This window comes from Cavia porcellus, unplaced genomic scaffold (assembly GCF_034190915.1).
Source record: "Cavia porcellus strain 051 isolate PalLab524CR breed Dunkin Hartley unplaced genomic scaffold, mCavPor4.1 scaffold_14, whole genome shotgun sequence".
Classification (NCBI taxonomy): domain Eukaryota; kingdom Metazoa; phylum Chordata; class Mammalia; order Rodentia; family Caviidae; genus Cavia; species Cavia porcellus.
In genome coordinates, this window is record NW_026947497.1 from 18,657,411 (window position 1) to 18,676,519 (window position 19,109).

The following is a 19,109-nucleotide window of genomic DNA, read 5'->3' on the forward strand; positions in this document are numbered from 1 at the left end:
CATCTTGCTAATTAATAATAGGATGACTGCAGAGAGGGTATGTAAATCATATTTACTGCTGCTGTAACTGGCCTATCAAGGGAGTATTTCCATGTGTGTATACTCAGTTTCACGCCAGTGGGCACAAGACAGTTGGCAAACAGTTCACTATCAGAAGCTGGCATAATAACATTTCCACTAATTTGAGGAAATAGAAACTTTAAAATATGCCAGTGTCTTCACACAGCTAGCTTGTTAGTGGTCCTGTTTTTATGATTCACTCATACTGAAGTAATGCGTGAAAATGATTTGTCTTTTTGATAAGTAATAGCGAAAACAAAGAATTAGGAAATTAGTGTAAGAGAGCAATAATTCTTTCACAAGAATTATGTTCCAGGTGGACAATGACTAGAGCTAAAAATATTGAATTTCCTGTGGTCTTTCACCTTCCCTTTATGTAAAGTTTCAAGTACATCTAGAAATTTAAACAAAAATAGTTGGAGCAGGAATTAAGTAGCATAAGTTTTGGAAATTCAAATTGAATGGAGTCCTTCATGTTTCTGGATAGTTTTATTTTATTGCATATGCAGTGGATGCTCCTGGTTTTATCTAAGCATTTCCAAAAATAGAGATATTTTGTGATCTCAAACTTCTATTACATACTTATCCAGAGAGGAGCTCAAATTGGTGCTAGAAGAAAACTTGCTAAATGGATGGATGATACATTTAAATTTGCTGCATCTTTAGATACTGTCATGTCACTCTATCAGAATAACACTTTTCACTAATAATTGTTCAAATCCAAAGGAAGGAAAAGCACAAATTTAACCAGGAGTCAATCTCTTCTTTAGAGAGAGAGAGAGACAGACAGAGACAGAGAGAGAGAAACAGAGAGAGAAAGAGAGAGAGACACACACATAGAGAATGTACCACACACTTCAGGAAAAGAAAAATAGTACAATGTATTTATCAGCAGATGGTGCTACCGTTGTGTGGGGAACCTTAGAGGACACTTCCAGCCCATAGAAAAAAAATTGAAAATGCACGTTCAGCAGTGTCAGTGGCCAAGGTTATCCAGGCAACAGTTTACTGTACTAATAAATGTCTGCAATGTCTAATGGCCATAACTTTGACATCTCTTGTAATTGTAGAGGCTAAAGATAAGTTGTAGTATCTCAGGATGTCTCAATAATTTTAGTATTAAGGTATTTTCAGAAGTTTTTCTTTTCCTGACATGTGTATACATTTTTCAGTGGACTTCATACCTCTATCTATGTTTGTGTGTATACATACACACATATATATATATATCTCTGCACTATTTCTCTAACTACATAAAGACACAGCACAGAGATCCCCTTTCCATTAGGACTTTATCTTTCATAGCCTGTTTCATCTGAAAATGAAATTGATCTACAGTTTTTCATCATTTTAAACAAACCTGTCTAAAACATAGTTTCAAGTTTACTATTTTATTAAGATTGAATCACTCATTTAATTTCAATATATATATTTCTTCAATCCTATTGTAGCTTCATTCAGCCAACAAAGATGAACATAGTTTCTAGTCAAACTGGCAGAAGAGCTGAGCTCCTAGGGAAAAAGGAAACAAAGTTCAACATATAGAACTGCAGGCAGTTTTCTTTCAGAAGTGTATACAACAGGCCACACCCCTACACCAAAAACTGGGTTGCTTAAATCATGGAACCATTTCAGTAAATCCAACAGTCCAGCAGCAGCGTGTTGGAGACAGTTGCACACGGCCAAACCCCATCTCAGGAAAGTGGAGGTCGTATTTACTTGTATAATTGGCTCCTCAGGCTTAGTCAGGATCTCAGCTGCCAGAAGTCTCTGTCCATGCCTCTGTCTATGCCAAGCGAACACTACCAGGCTCTCACATGGGGTAGGCGATGTGTGGTTGTGGCAGACACAAGCCACGGTGAAGACGCAAAGCAGGCAGAGCCTTCAGCCAGGCACTCCCCTTGCTTGCCAGGCTCCTCTGTGGGTGTACACTTCTACTGATGGACTTTCTTTTCTGAAGAGAAACCTAGAAAAAACAGTAGGAAAATGTTTCAGATTAAAAATTAAAATTCATTTTTCTCCTTCTAGCTTAGGACTAACATAAACTTCTGGCTGGCAATGAAGAACTCCCCACAGGTCTACCCTGGGAAATCAAGAGGTGGGAAATGGAGGCTTCTTATTTTAGGCACTGACATATGCTTACCATTTTGTGAAGACAGTTGTGGCTTAGTTCTAATCATTCCTGAAGAAGAATGTTCTATACTAATTCTCATTCTGAGGCTAACATTCCAGTGGTTTGGGCATTTCCTTATGAAAGTGAGTCATTTCTATTGCTGTTAGATTCAGCTCTTAACCCAGAGAAAGATAATTGTGCCAAATGTATGCAAGGCTGTAGGCTGAAGTATGGCCCTGAGTACATTGTCAAAGCCACCGAGCAGACCGCTGTTCTTAAAATGTGTTAGTGTATCATGAAGACTAATAAGAAAATTGCCACAACTGAACACTACAATCAAGATAAAAATCAAAAAGCTTTACGTGGAACAGGAAAGAAATTACAAAATTTAAAAATGTCAAGAAAGCATTTTCATTACAGCATAAAAATATATCTTTTATATTTGCTGCCTTGCATTTATTAAATCAAAGGTATGCCAAGTCAACATTTTTTAACAACAACAGCAATATCCCCAACAGGAAGACTGTAAGTTACTTGCAACTATTAAAGTAAGAAGACATTTAAGATTGAGTTCTATATCACTGCTCAGTGATATAGAACTTGCCTATCCTGTGCAAGGTCCTGTGCTCGATCCCTGTTACTGACCACACACACACACACACACACACACACACACACACACACACACGAAAAAGAAAAAAAATGAACTCAAAGTTTAATTCACAGATCTATTAATCTGAAATTAAGATTTAACCAATTAATGATACTATTCACAGGTATTTATTTTAAAATAGTTTTAAAAATAACTCTTTTTGTTATTTGTTCTGTGCTCTTGTGAAAGAAGTTAGAATCAAGGTCGTTACTGTCAAGTTTTAGGAGGAAAGAGCACATAAGATAATCAATGGCAGAATGGAAATTTCAAAAAAAAAAAAAGACAAGTCTTGAAGTTTCCCTATGCGTCCTGTCCTAAGGCTGGCCTCCTGGTTATAATGACAAGGGAAACAAAGACCACCAGGGAATCAAAGATGCTCATTGCACTAGAGAGGGTAGCTGGATCCTATGAATTTGATTAGTTTTAAAATACAGTAGGGTCTTTGCAGATGTAATCAGGTTAAAATAAAGTCATGCTGGATTAGAGTGGGCTCTAAAACAACACGAGTGGTGGACCAACAAGAAAAGAAAAATTTACAGACAGACACAAGGGAAGATGGTCATGCAAAGATGAAGGTCAGAACTGGAGCTATCCGGCCACAGCCATGGGTTCCCTGGAGCTTAGAAAGGGTACCAGAGCTTACAAAGGGTAAAAAGGAATTTCCTGTAGAAGTCTTTGGAAGGAACGCAGCCCTGCTAACACTTGAGTTTTAACTTCTCACTTCCAGAGCTATGAAGAATAATTTTCTGCTCTTTCACATCACTTAGTTTCTAGCACTGTGTTATGGCAGTTCTGTGATAAAATGTTAATCAGTATTCGTATATAATTTGTCACTATTAGACATCAGTAAAGACTAGTTCCAATATTTAGGATTTGATCGTCTGTATTATAAAGAACTAATTATTTTTGCTTATAACACGATCTCACATGTCTACTTTTCACAACCTTCCAAACATGTAAGAATTGAGCCCAAGTTCATTAGACAAAGTTCACCTAGGCACCTTTTGAAAACTTTGCAGAAGGTACTGGCCTGAAACTCAGTCAGAAATCATAGTTGTTTTACATTTCAGAGAAGGAAAAGCAAAGGACACATTTTAAAGGCGTACTAACTACTCTGCCATAACCATTCGAGAAACATGGAAATCACTTTACATCCCATTCTGGTGACACTTGAAATGAGATTAAAATGTCCTTTGTGAAATCACATGTTTCTGCACAGGAACAGCAGCTTATTAGCATCTATGCATTTCAATATATTTGAAACGCTATTTGCTGGCAAAATAAAGTGGGGTGGAGAGAAGAGGATGAAATGAATTGAGATGTGTTATATATACATACCAATTCATTACAATGACTGTAATCATTATGCACTGCAAACATATTAACAAAAATTAAAAAGAAAAGTAGAAGATATTTTCAAAAGTCTGTTTCATTCTCTTTACTGAGAAAGTTGAGCAAGTCTCAAATATCTTAAAAACTTTCATTTAAAATGATTTTTATCCTTAGGTTTTAGAAAAAACCCTGAGCCTTTTTCTGAGTTATGTTCTTAGCTTTTTTTTTTTTTTTTTTTTTGAGACAGGATTTTACTGAGTCATAAATTGCCCAGGATAGGCTTGAAATTGGACCCTCCTGCCTTAGCATCCCAGAGTTCTGAGACTACAGGCTTATACCATCATAACAGCTGCTGAAAAAAAATTTTTTTTTTTGAAAAAAGAGTTGATTTTCACTGTTTGTAAGGCATGTTAAAGTAACAACAGATAGCCCCTGTGATCAAAACTGGGAGCGGAGACTGGGAGGCCATGCTGTTTGGTGTACACTACTTCTGGGCTGCAGAGTTCTTCCCTGGGCCCCACCCTTCAGGAGACTGTGCTCCAGCCTCCTCCAGCCACACCCCTCCTCCAGCAGGATGAACATCCTTTCCTCCAGTACAGGCTTCTGGCACCCAACTGGGTTCCCCGCCCACATGGCCCTGGCTCTGTTTTCAGAACTTGCACCGCCTTTCTCAAGGCCTGAGTCTCTGCAGGGGTATCATCTGCATGGTGGTGAAAGGTGTTGGAAGGAAGCTGGGATGTGCTAGCCACACCTACCTCAAGTCAACAGTCCAGAGCCCACACAACGGAAGGAGAGAACCAGGGGATGGGGTCAGGGGCCCAGGCTCAGGTCTCCCTAGGCCACCACATTCTGGCTTTGGAACTGAGTATTCCCAGTTCACTCCAGTATATGTATCAAGACAAGAGGAGAGATTGAGAGTTTCTAAGCTTGGTTCCTAAAATTTACAGGTATCGTGTGAAGCTCTCCATTTATTCTTGTATCATGTCCCAGGAATGTTAGAAGAGGACCTAGTGGTATCATTGAAGTCTGATCACTTATTACTCACTGCACCTTTTAAAATACATGATGCTACTTCTCTCTATACAGTCAGTGACAGAAAATAGAGGTACTATTTCAGATTTAATTATCAGAAGAGAAATAAGGAGATACTAAGACAAAGCTATAATGTGATACATTTATTAGCAGTCCAAAATATAAACTTATGAATAACCAAGAAAGCCAACAAAATAAAACTAGGTGGTTTACAAGCCAGAGATTAATTGATATTCATTTAATTGTTCACATTTCTGACACAACTACCGCATGATCCAAATGGCTCATTTCTAGGGGATAGCGAAAGGAAATGAAATCAATATATAAAACAGATAACTGGCTTTCCATGCTTATCATAGCACTATTCATAATAGTGAAGATACAGAATCAATCTCAGCAATCAACAGATGAATGGACAAAGAAAATATGATCTACTTATATGATGGGATATTATTAAGTCTTAAGAAAAATGAAATCCTGTCATTTGCAGCAAAGTGGATGGTTCTGTATAACATTATATTAAAGTGAAGTGAGACAGACACAAAATTGCAGATACCATAAAACTAAAAAAGTTTATCTCAAAGTAGAAGACAGCAGAATAGTAGTTACTAGAAGCTATGAAGGGAAGGGACATAGAAGAAAGCTGGATAATGAGTATCAAAACACAACAAGACGTCAAAACACAGGAAGGTAAATAACGTTCTACAGCACAGGGGGATGATTATAGTGTGCAGTAAACCTATTATATGTTCTGTGAAAAACTAGAAGCTGAGAGCTCAAGGACTCTGAACAATAATCGGGAGATGGAAATATTAATTACCTTGATTTGACCTAAAATGTGTACTGAATGTGTACTGAAATATCACACTGTACCTTATAAATTTATGTAATTATGTGGTAATTTTTAAAAAGTAAAAATACTCACATTATGAAAAAAGAGTATTTCTTTAATATAAGTAAAATGAATTTTAAAAAAATGAAACATGAATTTTAAGAAATAATTTCTGTTTACAGATAATTAAAATGGGCTCTAATTTTTTCCTTTGTTTGTTTTAATTTTGGTATTTTCAGCCTAAAAATTGGTATGCTGATGAGAAACATATTCTTGAATAATAGATAATTTTTTTGTCATAAAACAATGACTATTATTTCATAATTGTTTGCACAATAAAAATATACACACCTGTGATCTCTTAATAATCATTGCCATAAAATGGATTCTGAGTAATTCAGACAAAAAATACAGATTAAAATTTTTCCAATTAAATGAACCAAAACATGACAAAAATCAGTACTACCATGAAATAATAGCACTTGAATTATTTGTGACAAAGATGATTCCAGTTATTGCCAGTTCTGATGGCCTGGCATGAGCTATGAATTACCAGCAGGTAGACAGAGAGCAGTATAGAGGCGAAAGGAATCCTAAACAGGTAGGTTTCTGAGTAGGGAATTATCTTCTCTGGTGGGATCCCCGCTTATGATGGGTCCTCTTCCTTGGTGCAGATGTGTCACAGTCCCCCACGACACATGGCATGGAGAAATGCAGCTTTCAATCCCAACCCCACCATCAGGGCTGCCCATGCACAGTTCAGGCCAAGAGACACTTATTACACATTTACTGTCCCATAACAATGTGTCTTTTCCCTGTGACATCCTATGCAGGCGAGTAATACAGATAGTATGTGTTGTGATTTCACAAAATAAAATTATTGAGAATTAAATGGTAGTCAGATAATCAACCCTTTTTCATTTTCACATCTACAATTTTTGAAATGTTTAATATAATAAGAGAAACAGATTTTCAAAGGCACTGTAGGTGGTGTTTTAAAGCACAAGGTTTGGGATTCTAAATATTAAAAAATCCAGTCTTAGAGCTAAATTTTGCATGTACCTTCAGTATGCTACTTAAATTTCCCAAGCCTCAGTTTCCTCACATGTAAAATGGTATAAAGTAATCTTATAACATGACTGTGAACTTTAAAATAGTTGTTTTTTGTTACCAGGAATTGAACTTACAACCTCACACTTGCCAACCAGGAGCTGTGCTGCTGAGCTACATTTCCAGCCAAAATAGATACTGTTTTAAAAAACTCATATGTTATATGTGCAGACATTCTTACTCAGTATTCTTATTACAAAATTTATTATATTTCCCTAAGTGGAAAAAAGTCAGTTGGTCTCCTATATTCACTACAGAATTTCATTTTGCACTTTAATTTAATTTCCAAAGCACAATTTATTTCTACTTTATATATGTATTAGATTCTGTACCATCAATTCAGGCAGAATTCACTATTGATACATAAATGGTTGGATGGTATTAGACAATTTTCTAGTAAGTGTTATCACAAAATTGCAAATCAGAAAGAAAATACCTTCTATATTCATTCCATACCAATAGAAAGTTAGGAGTTATAATTAGCTGGCAATTCAATCGTTATATAACAATGGATTTCAAAAACACAGATATTAAATAGTAATCATTCTAGTTAATGATATTCCTTTCTAATAAACATTTTCAATTATAGTTGGAACCCAAGAACATCATTAAAACCACAATTTAAATTTGTAGTACAGTGGAAAGAAAATGGAGAGTATTGTAGTTTCCTGAGAAACACTTGGAAACTTTATTATAGAATTCTCACTTTTTATATTTCTTCTTTAAGAGTCTCTTCTAAACTATGGCCTTTCTCACTGTCACTGCTGCTGTGCATATTACGTGACACCAAGAGGCTCCTTCACTAGACTATGGTGGAGAGAGCCCCAGAGGCTCGAGAGGGTCACCACAGTCTACAGAACTTCACGTGGCAATCCTGGCTGCCCACTTCCATTCCATAGGAGCTCCCTTGCATCCAAAACTAACATGATATGATCTCGGTTCTGAATTGAATGTGACCAGATTTCAAGTGTGGCCCACAGTTAGTTAGAACAGAGTTCATCTGGAGGTTTCTAGGTGTATTCACATCCGTGGAGGTAGGCGTGTGTCATTAGAGACTTTAAACGTAGCGCACATTGCTAACTTGGATACATGTGACAAGAGCAGAAATGGGATTCTGTTTACAGTTTATGCATCCCACTCCTGGGTGGCCTCAAGGGACTGCAGAAAGCAGTAGTGGGAAGTTTGGCAGATCCCAAAAGAAGGAGGAGAATGGTAAACCAAAGAAAAGTAAGATAAAAAACACTCTCAGATGTATTTTATAGGTGACTTTAGTCTTTCGCGGTGTAATTTGACGTGGGTGTTGCGGGCAACTCTGGCCTCAATGAAGAAGAGCTCTGTCTTGGAGTCTGACATGCAGTCATGAGGGAACACATTTCTGAGCCTTTGGTTTCCTCTGTCTGTCTGCCAGTGACATTTAAAACATCTGTCTAGAGAACTCCACCTGGATTAGTGGGTGTGCATCTGTCCTTTGTAGTGGAATCGCAAAGCTTTGTTGTTGTTGTTATAATGCAGTCCTGCTGAAAGTTTTTATTCCTAACCCCAGATGGAATTCTGACTCTGAGACTGGAAAAGGAATAGAAGTGAGAATTGAGATTGATGCCTTTCTCCATTTGAACATTTTCTTTGTCTTAAGGAGTTCGATTTAACCCCAGGTGCATCAAATTAGAGTTGTGGGTGTAACACAAATTTACAGTAAGTCCTCCCCGAGTATGAATGGATGTATGTAAACACCCAAAAGGATCCCATGCAAATGTAAACATGAAAGCATGCTCAAAACAGCTGTGGTCTTACCGTTTGCCTTGTGCTGTACATCTGGCGGAAGCTGGTCAGGAGCACGCCCCTGATAGTCTGGCTGTGTGAAACAATAAAATATTATTACAGCAATATGAACTTCAAACAAAGCATAGTGGCACATTAAAATATAATTATGCTCTGAGGCTTTTATCAAACAGGCAACACAAAAGTAATTTCTACCGAGCCTGTTGCCGACTTACCCCTCATCCCTACCAGCATCTCTCCTTACCCCTCCTCAGTTCATCATATTTGGCTACAATTTCTGTGATTTTGAAGTTGTAGTGGTTTTGTTTTTTGGTTTTTTTTTTTTAAGCAGATATGTTTTGAATTTCTGCAGAAGTATAAACACTTTTGTGATGCCAACTGCAGCCCATAAATAAAACAAAGTATTTTACCATAAACAAATACTGTTTGTAACCCTTACACTGGAGGCAATGAGACCAGGAAAAACAATACAAGCTTATTGTTTCCTAGTGGCTCAAGGACGAAATCTAAGCCATTATGTGAGCATGATGTACAGAGGTTCAGAATGGTGACGCATGACACATTTCTCCCCTTGTACTGTCCTTAGCAAAAATCCTTCTCTAAATTCCTTAAAGGAATTAGAATTTTCTTTTGGAATTTTCCCCAAGTCTACATATATTCAAATAAGAACAGTTAGATACTGAGTATCAGAGAACAAGAACAAAAGAACTGAATAAATAATAATCTCTAGACCTAAATGATCAAGACAGCGCCAAGGCTGCCATCACAGTGCTCAGCCCCTTGGATGAATTTCAGCTTTATCGGCTCCCCAGAATCAGTCTGTCTTGCTGTTCCAAACGCTCTCCCTGCCTCCAACTTCCCCATAAGACACAAAGAATACAGACCTTTGGTCCAATAATTTAATCATCTCCTATAAATAATGCAACCATGAGCCAGTAGGGAGCACTTTTTAAGGCTGCCAGACCGTGACCATAAGTATAAATGTTTGGTTATCTGACAAGACACTGAGAAATGCTGTGTTCAGTGTAGTCTGACCCCACTTCACCCTGACTCAGACACCTAGCGCTTAGCTCCTTAGGGCCCACAAAAGAGCTAGAGGAGGAAATGAGATCACTTCTGTTTTTTATCTTCTCGTTTATTTTAGATGTCTCAAGTAACACATAGGATAAATGACGTGAGCCCACAGTTTTATATTCCAGGAGACTTGCCAAAAGAAGGTAAGTATACTGTGATTTTACCAACAATATTGTGTGTAGCTTAATTCAGGATTAGATACAGGCAAGGAATACAAAATATTCTTTTAAAATTAACCCTGAGGTTTTGTTAGATTGAGATTATGTTCAGTGGGATACAGCTTGAAAATGTAGGCTATCTTACACACTTGGAATCCTTTTGCCAAGATAAAGCTTTATTTGGTGTTAATTTTATGTGATCTGGATTACACTGCCTTTTGTAAGTGAAAGCAAAATTTGGTGAGCCATTCTACATGAATTATTACCTTCTTTCCATTCATAAAGATTTCATAGAAATGCTCTCTCCTAGATAAATCTGAATGACTGCTCAGTTTTATAATCTTTCACAACAATAATTCCTCAAACTTACTCGATCTTTTTTATGTTTGCCCAAATCTTAGCTTACTGTAACATTTTTAAAAAATATTTTTAAAGAAATGATACCTATGTTTGAGGATTCCAGGAAGTTCCTGGTAAAGACTGAAAAGCAAGAAAACAGGTAAAAAAGACAGGAAGTGGGGGAGGGAAAGCAAAAAGAACCAGTGAATGTCAATAGCAAGAAAATGAGCCCTCAGCACATACCAGGGTCAAATAAGAGATGCTCATTAAATCTTGACGTCTTCCACCACCCAAAGAGTCATTATCTGCTCTCTTGGGAATCAGGCTTCATGTCACACTCAGATACACAACACAAGAGTTTCAGGCAACCCAGAGAATAGCACGTTCTTCATAAGTGCACTTTCAACAACTTTGATGAAAAATTTTCAATTTTTGGTATAATTAGAATCACAGGTAATGAAATCTAAGGTATGAGTATTGTTGTTGAGAAAATCAAAATGCAGAAAAATGTGCATCTGTTTTCCTAAATAAAGGTTCTGCTTATGTGAGTGAAATGGGGAACAGAGGCTAGCACCCCATCCTGGGGGATGGGTGAAGGGAAAGCTGCTCTTGAGAAAGAAAGAAGGCCTTGACTGTCCAAATCAATTCCACTCACAGATAATTGCTCAACTGTTCATTTTAGTTTGCCTGGGTAGACACAGTTATGGAGAGCTACTTAAGTGGGTCACTTTATTTCAGATCTTTTAAAAAAGTCCTTTCAAATGGAAAATGTCAAAACTGTTTTGCACACATACAATGATATTCACAGTAGTTCAATCTATATACAACAGAAGAAAGCATTTCATTTGTTTTGCTAATTCCTCTTTGCTTCTCTTTATACATTCAAGTGTCTTTTGGGTAGAGTCAAACATGCCCGTGGAAAATGATCCATCTAAAATGTTGTTAGTTCAAGGAATTACAGCTCCATTTGCTATTGGCTAGTTAATTTCTTCATATCCATGTGCCTGGTGGATTCAGTGCCCCAAGGATAATTACAGTGGCCATGGGCCACTGGAGCTTTTCAAATTGGAGTTGGAGATAAAATAGAGGTTCTTTCTATAGACAACAGCATGTGCCAAAATTCCAGATATACATGTAAGTTCTACCAAAAGAGAAGACCAAGAGCTTGTTGTAGGAACGGGAGCTCTTACTTACTGGGTGCTCTCGTGGGTCCTGTGTAGCCCTGGTGCCTGCTGGTTCCCATGGATCCGGGAGGTGGAAAAGTGAGCCGCAGGTACAGGCTGGGCGGTACATCTGGGGAGAACAATGCTGTCAGTTCAGTGGACGCGGCTGAAATTAGGGAGTCACACTGACATTTGCCTTACACAATAAAGTTTGGTTTAAGTCATCAAGTTTTGCCTAATATGTCATAATTCCAACTCAAAATAGTAAAAAAAAAAGTCAATATAGACTGGAGACTGATACAGTGAGGAGTACAGGCTAAATCCTACCTCAGATGACAGTACAGTTAATTCTTCATTTTGAAGAAATTAGAAACAGTTGAAAAATACATACAGTTAATTGGGTTTCTTTTGAGTCATATTCACACAAGGTCCTCATTAAATACAAACCATCCATTGGACCATAAAGTAAGTTTTATTAAACTCTAACCAGAGACATAATTAAAGTCTAAGTAAGAATCTATGAGCTAAGATAAATAATATTTATTTTTAAAGTTACTAAAGAACTAGTGAGATGGAACAATTCAGAGCCTCAGAAGAGATTTTATTTTCTAAAAAGACAAAAGTCTGTGATGTAGTTTTCCCAGAAAGTTGTGTAAGCAGCTGTAAGAAGTACCAAAGAAATGTATTTCCCAGGTGTGGGTGTGTTTCTGAAGAAATTTTCATTTGAGTAAACACACACCAAGGCTAGATCCATTGGTAACACACTCTCCACAGCATGTGTTTTTCATGAAAAGCTTTGGTGGCTCTTAAGCACAATCCATCCATTCATATTTTAGTGGATAATGAAAAGCATGGGCTGTCCTAGGCCATCTGTAGCAGAGCTTGAGCATGTTTTAATCGGGACCATGAAACATACTGTACTTGGGGAAAATGTGGGGATGAGATTTAAAATTTCCATTTTAACCATGACACTCGAGCATAGGTAAGGATAACATACCTGCTTTAGTTGCCTTTCTAGTTTTTCTTTCTCCATTTGACAAGCTTTTATCTACAGGGGGAGAAACATTTGTTTATCAGGAAGAGTTCAAGTCTTTGGGTTCAAGACCAGTCTTGCACCTGCTGTCCCTGACCTACTCAGAAGCCCAAGAGAAGAGGGAGTGATGACAGCTGACATCATATTTCCCCCTCAAGATATGCTTTGACTCTATCTTAACACTGTCAAGTGAAATTTACAAAGCTCAGTAGTTTTAAATTGTTATTCCAATCTATTGAATCCACGATAATTCTTAGCTTTGAGTTGTCTATTTTGAGTCACGTATAGAAGTGCCTTCTCTGGATCACTGAGAGAAATTAGAATTGGGCAGCCTGGCATTCAAAGGATGCTTCCATAAGGTTTAGAGGGTATATACGCACTTAGCACAGCTCACGCACTGATCTATATGCTGCATGTATGTTAAGTTCTTGTAGCTCCCCAATGCCCTCATGTGATACTTTACATTATCACCTCACTGGAAATATGAGGGACTGAATAAGTTCTTCAAAATCGCACTGCTCTGTTTTCTGTCTTTTCACTATTTAAGGCCCAATTTTAGCAGAGTCACCTGGATGGAGTTCTTTCCACATCTGATGCTCCCAGAGAAAAAGAAAGTGGTTTTGCTTTGACGCCTTAGTAATATCATTGCCATCCCTATACTCCACATTGTATATTCCTATAAGGAAGGCATACCCTTTATAAGGCATGTCCTTCCTTTGTATGGAAGGACACATGCCCCATGTCTTGCAAGATAATTCCTAAGTCTTGCACATTGGAACTACTCGCTCTTCCCTTCATCCTCTCGTTTAGCCTTGTATGTTTACTATGTGACTTTTTAGCACAGTGTACACTACGTATAATCAATACTTGATATTTGTAGCAAATATGATCTATAAAGTCATCAAAAATTGAACTAGTGCTCCCAGGAGAAATTCAAGGTTAGGTTCCTGTAACCTCTGGTTACAACATTTTGTTGCAACTAATCGATTAATATACAACCTTGTTTTATGTGTATTATTGCTTAAAAGCATGTTAGTTAATATATATGCATATATATATATATATATATATATATATAGTTGACTATCAGTGAACTCATAGTCAATAGACATATAACTCATGCCTGTGCAAAGTTTACACCCTTGTTTTCTCTGTAATGGCACATCAGTGTCCTCTTACATTTAGGGACCCTGGGCAGTACTTTAGCACTAGGTGTGAGGCCAGTTTAAACAGTGAAGTCACCGAAAACAAACAAAAAAATGTAGAAAAACATAGTACTAAAAAAGACTGCAAAAAGGCACTATACAGTATACCCACTGAAATAAAAAGTTCGGGGGAGGGGAGTCGAGGCAAAAGAGGGGGTAAAGGGATCGAAATGATCAAGATACGTTATATGTGTGTATCATTTCCCCAAACAAATATCATTACTCTGTATTGCAAGCACACAGCAATTAAACAACATAAGAAGGCAGAGCTCTGCGTGGTTGACTTCAGCTGAGAATATATGTCATGTGTGTCAAGTTTGTTAATCCACAGTTTGTGTTTGTGAATACACTGTGAAAATACACATATCAATTTGAGGAGCAGATAAGTTCACAAATACAGAATTTGAAAATGATGAAGACAAGCTGTGTGTCTTTCAGGACATTACGAGCCTTTTAACTGTAAGGACCGTTTTTTTATTTCCTTACAACACATGGCAGAGTACTTTGCAGAATGAAAAGATCAAAGTTAGATTGCAAGAAACTGAAAGTAGCACACAAATTTTACAGTTAAATGAAACTGTTAAACATGACTGCTTTGATAGAACATGATTATGAAATGTTTTTGAGCCATGAGTTGGGCTGGGTGTTTTTATGGAGGTTCAGACCCCTTACAGAGAAGACGTGAGGTGGTTACCTTTATTCATGATTCATAGGTGAGCATCTGTGCAAGGGTTAGGTAATTTGCTTAGATTTTAATGAACATTCTAGATGTCACTGAGCCTTGTTTCATTTTACGGATGAGGAAAGGGAAGCATAACATCCAATGAATGGCTCAAGATCACCACTAGCTGAGTGTCAAAGGAGCCAGGATTACAGGAACTTTCTCCTAGACTTTTCCTCCTTTTAAGCACCTGTTAGTATCTTTCACTCCACTACCCTGCTTACTGGTATTGATGTAAAATATCCTAAGTGATAAAATGAATATACTCTGGGATGAAACTAGTGCCAGAGTAATTTGACATAAAAATTCCTTTAACACTTCAGTTGAACATTAATAATATACTACTCAGCTAAGACAATGTCAGTTATTTTTATTGTACCATGACATTTAATCTGTTGTTATACATGTGATGTAAATCATTAAGTCAATGCACTATGTCTTTTGGGGAATTTTACTATTTTTTTCTCCTGAAGTGAATGATTTTTGAAAAAAATATTGGGCTATTTTTATTTTAAAGAATAATTTATTTATTGTTTCTGAACCTGTAACTGAACTCAGGACCTCACAGTTGCCAGGCAGGCACTGTAACACTAAGCTTATCCCCAGCCCTAAAGAAAAGTTTTGATAGTTTAATATATTACTTAAATCTAAAGGTTGGTCCTTCACTTATAAGCACAATTTTGCCATCCCATACTTAAACAGTGTTTTTATTTTCTTGATGTTAATAGAAAATTACTTTACAGATCAAAATTATCTATGGGTCATAACGCAAAATGTTAAATAGATAGATATATGATCCTGAGTGTTCTAGAAGTTCTCTAAAGAAAAGACAATAACCAATCTTGGATACAAATATACCATCAATTTGAACTTAATACAGTTATATGAATAAAACTAAAATACGGATGAAGGAAAGTTATTATTTGTGCACTGGCAACTTAAAACAAATTAAGGCTACTTTGCATGTAAGAAATAAAAATTGACGGAGTAATTTCTTCAAGAATAATCAAAACATTTTCTCACCCATGTTTGATAAATTATTTATTAATTTGCATAAATTATTCTCAGAAAACTAATTCTACTTGTATTTTTCTAATTTTCATTCTTTTATTTTGTTTCTCTTAATTTCTTAAAAAGGAAATGGTTCTGGCCAATAGTTTTCAATATAAAATTAAGAATTTCAAGCTAATCCTTGAAAAACAATGAGGGAAAGAATTAAATTTAATTTGTATATATTTTTATGAGGAAGAAGAGATGAGTAATAGTTTAAACATTTGTTTGAAGACTAAAAATCTTCAAGCTAAAGAGCTACTGTAGTGTGTCTCACACAATATTCCTTTTTATTAAAAAGCACTGCATGACTTTGCAAAGCAAAAATGTTGTGGTTTATTTCATTTCCTCCAGTAAAAATTATGTTAGCTACATTTTCCTTCATTAGCATCAGTATTTACCCACCATGGCAACTTCCTGAGTCTACTTTTAATATATTCTATTACACTCAATTTTAGTTTGCTTATATTTAATAGATTCTATTCCAATAAACTGGCTTCCTTGAAACTGCTCTAATTATGCTAAATCTGAGTTAGCAAAATCCTAAAGTTTCACCGGTCAAATACACAGCATTTAGAAAAATGTATGCTTTTTAAAGATAGGAACATTCCAACACAATCTTTAAAGAAAATGACAAGAATTTAGAAACCACTTCATTATATTTGAGTAGTAAGTAGAATAATATTCTACCAAGATAAATATTATTTTTAAAAAGATCACAAGAACTGTATTTTATAAAAGACTTAGGAATCCAATTTCCTCAGCAATTCCTTAATGCACTTAAGTTAAAAGCAATTCCCAATCATTTTCATTTCTTTACAAGATTGCGGAAGAATGATTTCATACCAGGTGCTGCCCTCTTAAAAACATTGAATGTCAATTAAAAGAAATAAAAAAAAACTTCAATATTTTAAAATAAGAAAGTAAAAATAAAACACACATGTGTTGGCAGATTACTTTGTTTTGACTTATACCTGAAAACTCAGCCTGTTCAACTGGGATTGAGAAGTTTGATTAATTTGCTGTAGCTCTTCTTTCTCCTGATTAAGTCTTTCTCGATCTGAGCGCTCCTTTTTGAAGTCTTCTTCATATATTTGCACCTAAAATATATTAACTTGCTGTTACTGTTAGCTTACTTTTTTCTTTGGACATTTAAATGATTTCAGAAAATGTATTATCTGGGTCTTTCCAACGGGAGGCATTCCGACCTTTTTCATGACTATTTCTTTATGGTAGGATGGAAAGCACACATGATTACCATTTTATCTTTCACTTTCAGAGTGAAAGTCCTTTAATTTTTCCTCCTTGAGCATGCATCCAGAATTCAGAAGTGAACAAACAACATGTTTATGTTTTTTTTTAAAAAATTCCCCCCATCCACTCTCCCGCTGCATGGTCTATTTGGGACTCACACCTGCCTAATGTTAGGTGTTTCTGCTTTGGAGCACCAGGCTCTGATGCTGGCAGCTCTCCAAGATGGAGCCACTTAAATGTAGACATGGTGAAGTTTCTACATATAAATTTTGAGTTAAGTGAAGTTAAAAAATAAAAGGCATGTGCAAAACCAAAGCATGATTGTTGAAAGGCATTCAAGAGTTTTATCTTATGTGAGTATTTCGGGAGGTATTTTACCAGAACACATGATAAACAGTATTCCAAATATTCCAAAAAAGTGACCAAACTTAAAAATAAGTTATTGTTGTTGAGTGATGACTTGGAAACTAGCATATGAAACTATGAAAATGAATGAAACTTAGAAAATTAAGCAAAAGATTTTCTTGAAGACCATGACTTAGAGTACTACTTATACTGAAACTTCACAGGGATTGAACTCAGAGTTTTGGTCACCTTAGGCAAGTGCGCAGCCACTGAGCATCAATCCCAACCCTTCAGAGCAGGATTGCTGGAACACTAATTCATTGTATTTTTGTTATTATGATATTATTGTTGTACTAGAATTGAACTCAGGGGGCACTTCACCATTGAGTTATATTGTCAGCCCTTTTTATTTTGGTGACGGAGTCTTACTAAATTTACCACACCAGCCTTGAACTTGCAATCCTTCTGCCTCAGCCTCCCACATATCTGGGATTTACAGGTGTCTGCCATACTACCCAGCTCACTTTTATCAGGAGCAGCTCAAGAAATTTTAACTAGAGATGTAACCACTTAGGTCAATAACAGAACAAAATGCAAAGGCAAGAGAAAAAAATTAAGTAATACAGCTCTTGATAGACACAAATGCTTTTTTGGATAGAAACACTACAACAAAGCTACTTGCTGCCAGCTGGCATTTTTATTTTATTCTTTAGTTTAGAGCTGAGGTTCAATTTCAGACACACACTAATGCCCTGTCAATGATTTTCAATGACATTTTTGGTGGGAGAAGCCAATCTGATCAGAATTGAACCCTGTGGCTGAGAATGTGTCATCACTGCATTCAGGCAGGGGCCAAGATTCTAACTCAGTTTCTTTGTGAATTCAAAGCCTCCAGTGTTGCACGTGGGACTTGATGCAATAACTATAGGTGCCTGATTAGAAACACGTGCAGTTAAATTGCAGAAAGTTAGCAATAGAGCGATCCCACAACCAAGGAGAGATGAAGTTTGGTCAACTCTTGGGTGATCATGGAAGAAAGAACACATGCCACTCTATATCACACTTGAGCTAAAGCATGAATGTACCTCCATGCATCAGAGCAGCTGTACCACATGGGTATAACTATGTGAGCTGTTGATTCAAGTGTCTGAATGTAAACAGCACCCCTACTCTCCCAAAGAATCCTGGCTAGCACTAACAGTACTTTAGGAGTTGAGAATTTGATAGAGCTTCAGTAATCTGGGTATTACCCTTATTTTCTTCATGGATTATTAGATTGTATGCATAGAAGTACATTATTTAAATGTGTTTGCTAAAAGAGAAAACTCAACTTTACCACCAAGTGCTATGAATTGTTTAGCTCTGTTTATATATAGGCTACTTCTTATGAACTGATTACAATAAAATAAGTTAACAATAACACAACTGCTCAATTAGTCTGTGTATTGCAACAAGAATACTGTTACTGATATTTCTCAGGCAAAACTTGTCAACTAATCACATTGAAAAGATCAGAGAAATAATACTTTCCATCCCTTTACTATATGACACTGTGTCATCCACGACTAATACAGTGGTGTCAATTTGTACTTCAGGGGTTGTGATTCCTTTATGTAGCTTATATTTGTTGATATCACCCTGGGCTGCTCTAAATATTTTACTTAATTGGTTTATTTAGTCTCCCAGAGGAAAAGAAATGCATGGCTGATCACCCAGGAAGACAAACTCCAGCTAGCTGAACTAAATGTAATATAAATAGTTGGGGCAGTGCTATATCCTTGCAGTTTTATGTTGATCAGTGCAGAAACTGTAGATAGCACATGCGAGTGCTTGCTGTCCACTTGACAGTAAAGAGTG

At 36.6% G+C, this 19,109-nt stretch overlaps 1 protein-coding gene across 2 annotated transcripts in view; it reads right to left on the minus strand.

Moving 5' to 3' along the window:
- Positions 1-534: 534 nt before the first annotated feature.
- Positions 535-19,109, minus strand: part of Tnip3 (TNFAIP3 interacting protein 3) — a 34,350-nt gene continuing 15,775 nt past the window's right edge. For both annotated transcript variants that reach the window (XM_063260721.1, XM_023560377.2), the window contains 5 exons: positions 16,628-16,753; positions 12,642-12,692; positions 11,676-11,774; positions 8,923-8,983; positions 535-2,026 (listed from right to left, as the gene is read on the minus strand). In XM_063260721.1, the coding sequence (XP_063116791.1) occupies positions 1,995-2,026; positions 8,923-8,983; positions 11,676-11,774; positions 12,642-12,692; positions 16,628-16,753 (369 nt within the window). In that variant the 3' untranslated portion in view covers positions 535-1,994. The remainder of the gene's footprint in view (positions 2,027-8,922; positions 8,984-11,675; positions 11,775-12,641; positions 12,693-16,627; positions 16,754-19,109) is intronic.